At 33.5% G+C, this 10,383-nt stretch overlaps 1 protein-coding gene across 2 annotated transcripts; it reads right to left on the reverse strand.

The window, feature by feature from the left end:
• Positions 1–1,345, reverse strand: LOC147412044 (BURP domain protein RD22-like). Of its 2 annotated transcripts, none has more exons than XM_086458614.1 (3): positions 1,252–1,345; positions 1,009–1,107; positions 1–924 (listed from the first exon to the last, which is right to left on the reverse strand). In XM_086458614.1, the coding sequence occupies exons 2-3, from the start codon at positions 1,061–1,063 to the stop codon at positions 131–133; spliced, it is 849 nt and encodes a 282-aa protein (XP_086314740.1). In that variant the 5' UTR covers positions 1,064–1,107; positions 1,252–1,345; the 3' UTR covers positions 1–130. The 2 variants fall into 2 exon arrangements, with proteins under 2 accessions (XP_086314740.1, XP_086314667.1); XM_086458541.1 differs by having other exon boundaries at positions 3–924; positions 1,009–1,114; positions 1,252–1,343.
• Between the last annotated feature and the right edge of the window lie 9,038 nt (positions 1,346–10,383).

The following is a 10,383-nucleotide window of genomic DNA, read 5'->3' on the forward strand; positions in this document are numbered from 1 at the left end:
CCAACTTTAAAGTGGAGAAGAAACAAAGACGAAGTAGTAGTACATCTTACAATTCTGCATATAATATAAAGCTGTTACACAAGGAACTTAGATGAAAGCTCTTTATTTAATATAAAAAAAAATACTAGTTTTAAATCCAGAGAATTTGATCCTTTGAAAGGAAATGGCAGATAGGAACAATCCCAGGCTTAACTTTGAGTACTTGGAAGGCAAAGTGCTTCGGATTCCATTTCGATGTGTCTGTATGGCACACGGCCACAGCCTTTGCCTTGGTCCCATCAACGCCAACCAATGGGATCACATAGGCCCTTGTGTCGTGTGTCGCATGGCAGAAGAACACAGGATAGGCATAACTCATGCCATGGCATATCACAGAATTGTCACCAACCATCTTCTGCACTCCTGATGTAATAATATATTGCTTATTATTATTATTATTATTATTATTATCATTATCGAACACCTCGGTCTCCATGACCTTAACATGATCTTTCTCCAGCTTAGAAGTGCAGAAGTCGATCATAGTCTCTAATGATGTTACACAAAACTTGTCCTCTCCCTCTTGTACAGGCCCTTCACACTCTTTTAATGTCTTGTGTATTAATTCTGCTTCTTCTGATTGGGGCTCAACCGATAATCGATTAAAAATTTCAGATAATTTCTTAGATGAAAAAGGTATGGTCTCTGCAAGATGACGAGGTAAGAAGGAAGTAACTCTAGTAATAGTAGTAGTTTTAGTTAAGTACAAATTCATATTTGTTCCAATGTGTAGGTCTTTCTCTAAGAAGAAATTAAAAACATTAGGATCATTGAGGTCTTCCTCAGAAGAAGCAAGATTATAAAGAAACACCCGATTCGGGTTCTTTTCCTTTTCTTTACCACTATTAACTGAATTTGAAATACGATCTCCCCCAGCCTTCACAACTACACCAACATAAATTGATCATGAGCTAGCAAATTAATTTACATAATATAAAATGAACGATTCGGGTTTGAATTGAAACAAACCAGGTCGTAAAAGTTCTCGGACTCCTTTTGGTATCGGGGTGTTTGGCAACACCATATTCCAGTAAATCTCAGAAGGTAGGGCAGCATAGCTAACAACTACTGCAAGCTTATTAATAAATAAAAAACGAAAAATTATATATCTTCACCTAGCACACTCATTATGATTATTACGTACCCCAACAAATGAATTAAAGATATTATAATTGAATGAAACCGAAACTGAAAGAGTTGATTATTAATTACCAGAAGAAAAGCAAAGATGGGTAGTACATGCAGCATCATTGTAGGGTTTCTCTGATACTTAGCGATCAGAAGACAAAGGAAATAGAAAATTAAGTCTATATGGAGAGTGAATTTAATATGAGGGCATGAGGGTACGTAAGGATGATATCATACACTCATCCTTAATTACTTCAGTGTGGGTGATCGAGACTCCGAAATTAAGGTAATTAGAGTTTTAATCACCTCGATCTCCTAACTAAGCCGTTAACCCAGCCCAATGTATTTATTCCCCAACCAACCATTCCCACGTAGACAACCGTTCATTTTAATAAAAACGGGACATCGTATTAGATCGTTACTCAATAATATCTACAATGAAGCGGGAAAGCCACACAAACTACTATAAGTCAAAGGACATCAGGTTTAATATTCAAAGCCGCCATGCCACGTGCAGCGGCGCTTCAAAATTTTGAAGTGGGGAACACGTAGGTGTTCCACTTTGGCGAAAATGTAGGGATGTGAAATTTGCACCTATACCCACCCCTACGTCATTGTAACAGTGTCAATGGATAAATCGAATAATATTTGAAAATTTTTAGATATCGGATTGGGATTTTTGGATGTTTCTTTTATATCCGAATGAGTTTCGGATAAGAATTCAAACATTGATATATCCGTTTCTTGGATACTTTAACACATGTTACTCTCTTCAACCACACCCAAGTATGGTATGATTGTCTCTTTCTTTGACATTTCTCCCAAAATAAAGATTTGAAAACACTACCCACTCGAATATGATTGTCTATTTCTTTGACTTCTTTCCCAAAATAAAAAATAAAATAATCACCCACTCAATTATCCATCTTTCTTTCTCTTACTCCTGTCTCAAAATAAAACGTCAAATTACCCTCTCCAAGTAGAGTCCGACTTTGAAGCTGCCAGTTCGCTACAAAATGTGAAGGAAACCTCCTTGTTATATGACACGTGGTGTTTTCAATTATTTCACAACAGTACGTTTTTACCAAAATTTGAAATATCTCATTCGAAATACCATGTGTAATTCAATGGAGAGGGCTCCTTCAAAATTTTGAAACGGACTGCTCACTTCAAATTTTTTTCCATGAAGAACTGCAACTCACAAGTATGACTCAGCCTCACTCAAAATATTAAAAAAAAAATCCTAAAATCTTGTAAATGTTGCTGGTTATTTTCAAAATTCAAGTTTCTCCTTGAAAATTTATTTATTTTTCATCGTCAATGCGTAGAGTGGATGGAATGGATTTCTTAGTCATCCTCAAAACCCGTGGAGCAAACATTGACCATAGAGCAAGCTTCTTCAGCTATAGAGCAAATGATTTTGAAGGGAAATCATGGAACAAACGAAGTTAGTATAACTTCGATTTATAGGATTTTTTTTTTTTTTTTTTTTTCCTTTTTTTTGTGGTGGGTGGTTGAATCATCTCATTGTGTCTCCTTGGATTGATATCTTTTTTCCTCTGAAACTTGTTAATCATATATGAAAAACTCTAAATTTCAATTTTTAGGTTTTCATACTTCTGAATCTTGAAAATCATATACGACAAACCATAAACATCAAATATATATATACTTTATTTTTCATTGATAGGGATTTTTTTCTTTCAAAATCTCAAAAATTAGAGATGGAAACCTTGAACTCAAATTTTTCAAGATTTTTGTGTGTGGTAGATCTTGCTTGAATCCTGAATTGGATATTACCGAATATCCGATAGGATATCAATTTTGGATTTGATCATTGATTTAGAATATCCGTCATATTCGAATTCAAACTCGATAACATGTATTTTTTTCGGATTCGAATTCGGATATACATGTATTTGAATCGATACATGTATTTGAATCTATAAGGATACAAAGCTCCTTCAGTTTTCCTCCTACATTGAATGACCTAAATATCCTTATTTGTAAGAACCTCGTTCTTTTTTTTGGATTTGAATTTGCTAGAGTGAAGGACTTGGACTTGGATTTGTTAGAATCTCATTGTTTGGGGTTTCGATTTGCTAAAGCCCTATTTCTTGAACCTAGATTTATATGGATCTCGTTTCTCGGGCTTAGATTTGCTAGAGTTGCATTTCTCATATTTGAATTTTTTAGGACTTTGTTTCATAGATATAGATTTGTTGGACACTCGTTTATGGGAATTATATTTGTTGGAGTATTATTTCTCAGGCTTGAATTTGTTGGAACCTTGTTTTTCGGTCTTTGGATTTTTTAGAGCCTCTTTTCTCGGGTATTAATTTTTTGGACACTAATTTCTTGGGCTTGGATTTGTTGGAGCTATGTTTCTCTAATTAGATTTGCTTGAACTGATTGTTCCTTTTTGTCATGTGTGATGTATTTAGGGATTTCAGGAACGATGGGCAAAAGTGGTGGATTTAAAAAAGTCTCACTCAACCATACAAAATCACTAAGAAAATTCAATAATTCAAAGGTTTGTGAAAATTGAACTGCAACCTTAATTTGATGGCTCTAATCCGAAAAAGAGAGCTGAATTTGATGCTGAAATGTGCCATAAAATTGGTTCTTGTCAAACTAAAAACTGGGTGGTCATGAAATTGTACCTAAATTCGACGTCCAAAAATCCTTGAAGATCATCCAAATAAAATTTTGGTTGTTAGCCACCGAATTATCCTCAATGATTGTAAAAAAATCTGACATGTTTTATGAACCAGGGCCATCGAACTAGGCATATATATATATATATATATATATATATATGTGAATTTATTGATCTTTTAAAAGCCCTGAGATTTGGGCAATTTCATCAATATCCAGAGTCAAACGTCTAGCTAAATTACGATAAGTTGCACGACGCATCTTTTTGGGGAATTTTTTCCAATCTGCTAAAATAGAGTACTGAAGAAATAAAAAATTACAGCAAATGTTATCAACATTTGCATTTGGATCCAAGGTACTCATTCCAATATTATCTAAGATATTTACACTTACCAACAACAACAACAACAACAAAACAAAAACAATTCTAAGATATTGTTTTTATATTTGAGATCGCCTTAATCTCTATGATCTTCTGGGGTCAGTCATGCATCCTCATTCATATTTATTTGAAGCATTTTCAGACCCCAAGGGTATCTGTTCGTTCTACAATAGTAACTATTATGATGATGTATTCTAATAAGTTATACTGTGATACACCAAATCAAATCACAAGTATATTATGATTAAGATTAGAAAAAATAAGAAATCCTAACAAATTAGATTGAGATCTAATCTATTCTTCCAAGTTCTGGTGATCATCACTTATTTTCAAAATATCCATTGATGATGGCATAGAACAATCATTGGTGAATCCTTGACTATCCTCTTGTCTACTTGATAATCAAGAACTAAGAGAAATATTGGGCACTACATCAACATCAGACCCACATGCACCCTAAATCAGCAGTCAGCTAATAAAGAAAAAAGATACACTACAGTTACTTTAGCCTACTTGGACCTCAAACATATTTCCCTACAGATCCTTTAATTGATTCTTATTTTACCTCTTAGAATTCAGGGGAACAAATGTGGGGACATGAATACAAAAAGGTCAAACAAAAATGAATAATACCTACAGCAATAAAAGCAGAATACTTGAAGTCAATGCAAATAACCAATTAAACACCTCCTACATTATCCAACAAGAACTAATGTAAGCAAACAACATTACAAATTTTAGAACAAAGAAACAAGATATTTAAGAATATTTATCGATGAAACAAATGAATCCAACACCACAACCATGAACAGAAATAGCTTTATTTCAATTGCTTAAAATTCAAGAGTTCCATATAGAAGAAGAGTGTGCAGTTATTTTGGGATGGTCAATAAGGAACAACTACTTTTTTTTTTTTTTACTTGATTAGAATAAAACTCTGATAAGGTCATACTGAGATATACCAGATAAAACATAATGAGTAAACAAGTCTTATTTTTATTTATCTTCTAACATCAACTCTAACCCTATAGAGTAAGTTAAAGAGTTATTGAAGTGTTACAAGAATCTATAATATTTTAGAAAACTAAATATATAAAAAATCAAATTAGCATAGTGAGGAAGGATTCCAAATATAAAGAAAATCTAGGAGCAGATTCTCTAATACATCATAAGAGTTGTGTATATTATTGTATTTCAGAGTTTTCCAAGTTTATTATATATAGGAGAGAAGTCGTCATTATTCTCTTCGAGAATCATCCAAGCTCATAGAATTTAGTAATTCAAAATCATTCTCAAGTTCTTTTGTTTTCTTTAAGGTTGTTAGTGTCATGTCTATAAAAGGATAGAAACAGAAATGTGCCTAGAGTGAACCCCTAGGGGTTGGCTCGATGGCAATTTTAGGCCAATAAGCAGTTAATGCCCATAGGTCATAACTTCAATACCTAGTAAAAGCATTAATTCCTCAGGGGCCACCTGTGAGGGCACTCCCTCACTTACCTGATAATTGTGATGTGTGAGCATTGAACGTTCCCCGGGACTAGTCTTTGGACAAGACCATGATCAATGGATTGGGGAAAGCCCAGATATGAGCCCGGTCCACTATCTACAGGAATAGCCGGTTATCAAAAATAAAATAAAAATGTGCCTAGAGTTCACCTCTATTGTGTATCATGTGGCACATTGTTTTTGGGGAACTTGTAACCCATGAATGCTCTCCTACCCATTGGTGGACCAATAGTGTTTGGATCATTTTATTAGGGTTGTTGCTCTCGCTCTCAAAATTTGCTTGGATGCTTTGGTACCTCATTGATCTCTAAGCTTTGCTCCCAAACTAATAGAAATTTTTGACCAAAATGTAGAATGCCCCTACTTATGAAGAGCCTTATTCAATCCATCTTGTCAACCATCTTGCCAATTACATAAACAAAATAGTTTTGGGCCATTTCAAAACCTAGTCTTTGATTTGAATGTTTACATGATCCAATTCAATAGACCAATCTAGTAATGAAATCTAGGGATTTGGGGGGGGGGGGGGGGGGGGGGGGTAGGGATATGTCAAAAATTCTGTAATTGGGTTCAGTTCCAACCTACTTTAAAGCCCCTATGCAACGAACAAGAGAAGCCCAACCCTAAATTGGACCATTGACTAAGTTAAATCCAAAAAACAAATTGATGTTTTGTGAGATCTTATAAATAAAAATTGGATAATCTTTTTAATATTTATTGCATGGGGGATTGATATTGTAATGTTTGGACTCATATCAGTTAAGGTAAGAACTTGATTGGGGTTTTTTACATAAACTTTAGGCCGGATCTGACTAGTTAACCTGGCCCAATACCACTTAAACAAAAATGCCGCTTTCAACCCATCCCCGTTACCATTAGATGACGTTAACGTTGGCCAATAATTATGCCCTCCTAAATCCTAACCCTTTGAAAGTCTTTTTATACCACCACTACCTAGATACCGACATGTGACAAGTGGAATGAGAAGAAAGATGTCTAAATTAAAATAAATAACTTCTATTCGCACACCAATTTTTTTTTTATCGTAAATAAAAGTAGTAAGTGATGTGTTAATGGAGCCTCTTTAAGGGAGTTGCAACTTCCAAACGTTTGAGACTATTCATCAAATAAAATAATTGAGAATATATAATCCTTTATTAAATCCTAAAACTCATGTCCTATTAGGAAAAGAAGAATATAGTTGTCAAGCGTAAACTCGTTGGATCAGATGCATACTACGAATGAAGTCCATTACTAGAATCTGGAGTGTAAGACTGAGGTAGCAATCCTTCGAAACTAATCATTCACTAGGTAAAAATTGTAGAATTTGAGTTCAAAAATTTTAAAAATCGAATTTCAATGATCTTTGGCCATCAAAATTTTTTATGTTCCCTAAATACGATGGTTTAGAATCATCAAATGTTTCCAATCCTCTATTAATTTGATTGTTTTGACCCGTTTAAAAAAAATATATATTCGACAATGATTGTCAATATGAAATTTTTTTCACATTTGAGCCGTACATTTGTTTAAAGGAAAATCTTGGGAGGAGTTTGTTTTCCAATGTGATTTTCCCTGCATTAATGTGATAATTATAGATGTGTTATGTCGAGATACAAGTAAAAAATCATCTACAGTTACATGCACACGTCTACGTAAAAAATGTGAGAATCACAGTAAATCCTAATGTCACCCCAGCATTACATTTGTTGAAAAGCCCAAGTCCTTTTCAAAATTGGAAAAAAGAAAAAAAAAAAAAAAAAAAACGGAGATGAAACCTTCACAATTTTGGTTTTTTTTGCATATACACGTGGAAGAAGTTTGGTGGAAGTTGGATTGCTTTGGAGTATTGTTATCTTATTGATACCGACAGCCTCTTCTTCCAATCTTCCAATTGAGTCTGGATCCTGTACCTCACGTAGTTGACTGTTAATGAACTCCACATCCCCCACTTAAGCATGAGTATATTTGGACCTTCTTTGGTGGACCTAGAACACAAAAAGGGCCCTGAAAACCTAAGCAACCAGTTCCCTCTTTGTTCGTTATAAGAAAACGGATTTCAATATCTTAGTCCCAAGGACAAATTTAATTGTCAATGTACATTTTTCTTCTCGTTTTAATCTCCGTCTTTTCACTTAGATTTTTAATTCTCCATTAATAGTCTTATTGATTTTATGATGATTGTTAAGTCAATAAAAAATTTGATAGAGTAATAAAAATCATTTTAAAGAAATTGTGTGTTTTTACCTATTAAGTTTAGTCCCACATCGATCATTCATTGTCTTATCTCTATTCTTACAAGTTCTTGGGTCTCTTTTCTCATTGTCAATTGATTTTGAATTAGACCATAAATTTATCATGGTATCAGAGTGAGTTTTTTTCTTTTTCATGTCACCTAGTTTATATATCCACATGCTTTAGTTCAGTCCGACCCATAGGTGAAGGGCGTGTTGAGTTTAATCTTACATCAGACACTCATTACCTTGTCTCTCTCCTTAAAAATTTTTGGACCTCTCCACTCATTTTCAATTAGTTTTGAGTTAAAGCCCCAAACTTATCATTGCCTTCATCATTTCTCATTCTATAGTTTTTGAGTACTCCTTATTAAATCACATTTAGAAATATGCATGTCATTTTGACAAAATGAAAGCGATCGTCGGAGCACATGTGACTTATGAGGCATGATTTTGTGGATGTTGTTCTACGGATGATGGAGACATTATATTTTTTGTATACAATAATGGCAATTTCATCTGATTGTCAGTATGTGTCATCGAACGATCATTGAGTAGGACATGAGTAACTGTCATTTTGACCTTGGGAGTTCACTTCCTCAATTATTAAGCTATCATACCCGTGGACATTTTTCTATCCTTCACTAAGTAATAAAAATCACCAATCAAGTAAGTTGTAGATACACGTTCAAAGAAAAAAAAAATGGACAAAAATTTCTTATATTAGTGGGCCCATTACCCATGCAAAAAAAAAAAAACTAACTCCCATGAATACAAGATCGACTTTCTTCTAACCTTTTAGAATCCCACGTTCCGTTTTATCATTACGTGGGCACCATACTAGCATGCGCACATATTGGACATCACACGTGCATCTGAAGACTTTATCTGTTTTTTTTTTCTCCCCTCTAATAATGCGTCTTTATTACAATTACAAAATTCTAATTGAACTTTGGTGGGGTTAATACTTAATAGTCTCATCCACCCATTAATGATTTCTATGGTTTTCTCACTTTGCCCTTCTTTGGCTCTTATGAAACCTAATAATTTTTTTTTCTTTAACTACTTTTGCTCTCAAGCATCTTAGGCACCTTGAAGAGTCGTTTATATATTTACTCTTCAAAGTGATACTTTTAAAGAGACCAATGAGAAGTTGATACATAATTATATTTATCATTTAATTTTTCTTAAAAAGTAATCAAAATATATATGTTTAAAAACTAAAGAGAAAAATATAAAGAACCTTCAAAGCACATGAGTGATCATGTAAATTAAACTAAGGGTATGTACAAATGCTTGAGAAAATGATATTCGCGAGTAATTACAAACATCATGTTTTTTTTTTTTTGGTAAGTCAAGCAAGGGATTAGTGGTTAACTTAGGTAAAGATGGGTTCAACATGATTTTAACCTAAGTCATGGGATCAACTCTCCTCAAGCCTTTACAAACTTTGCTAAGTGACATCTTCAAATCATTATGTTTGATTAGGCATTTTCATGCAAAAACAAATTTTTTTTTTTTTCAGATACTATTTTTTTCTTTTAGTACGATAGGGGGAGGGTATCTGTGGAATGACCACCTAGGAAAATATTTTTCTTGTTAGGACTGGAAAGTAGTATTATATTGATCATGTATTTTCATTGAAATTGAAAAACAATTTTCCAAACCTTAAAACAACCTCTATTTGACATATTCTTATTTATAATCAAATGTTTCCTCAAGAACCTATTTTCTCGAGAAAAATCAATTTTCAACAAAAGTTCATGCCTTAAGGGAAGTACTTTCACATCTTCTAATACTACTTTAGTACCTGCATTTAATTGGTATCTTCCAAAATGGAACTTTAAATAGTGACCCCAATATTAACCTAGTTTCAATGGGTATAATTAGGTATATGTTCTTAATTCCCCCACCCCACGCCAAAGCAAAGAAGCACATAAGATGACAATAATGGTTACTATAATTGGTAATATCTACACCACTTAGAACATAAAGCATGTTGTTGATGGTACTAGTGACGCTAGCAATTGCTAATGGATTTTTGTTTGTTTTTTCTGGTAAAAATCGCAAAAGGGGAATCGAACAAAAGCGATTGTAAATTATGAAAAAGTCTCATCTCCACGAGTGTCAAATCAAGCTTTTCGCAAGTGATTAAAACATAAATTACAACCTTTTGGGCTCTTGAGAAAAGGTTTAGAGAAGTGGAAGACATGACGTCCACATTGATTATGTCTTTTTTACCAGTGTTCCATAGAGGGAGTGGAAGAAATAATTCTCACACAAAAGGTTCATTTTCTTCCTTTTTAATTAAAAAATGTCTTATGGATGCTGCCTCAAACTGTACAGAGATTAAGTATTTGTTTTTTGTTGTTTTGCTTTTTTTATTCTAGCATGTTATTATAAAATAGATACATGTGAACATAATAATTCTCCATG

This window comes from Akebia trifoliata, chromosome 1 (assembly GCF_017979445.1).
Source record: "Akebia trifoliata isolate Shusen 1 chromosome 1, ASM1797944v1, whole genome shotgun sequence".
Lineage (NCBI taxonomy): Eukaryota > Viridiplantae > Streptophyta > Magnoliopsida > Ranunculales > Lardizabalaceae > Akebia > Akebia trifoliata.

Bases quoted from the DNA above. Each gene is read 5' to 3' on its own strand.
- LOC147412044 (XM_086458541.1), bottom strand. From the start codon at position 1,290: ATGATGCTGCATGTACTACCCATCTTTGCTTTTCTTCTG. The intron at 1,115-1,251 runs GTAATTAATAAT...TTTATTAATAAG, and splicing joins CCATCTTTGCTTTTCTTCTG to CTTGCAGTAGTTGTTAGCTA. The intron at 925-1,008 runs GTTTGTTTCAAT...ATGTTGGTGTAG, and splicing joins CCGAGAACTTTTACGACCTG to TTGTGAAGGCTGGGGGAGAT.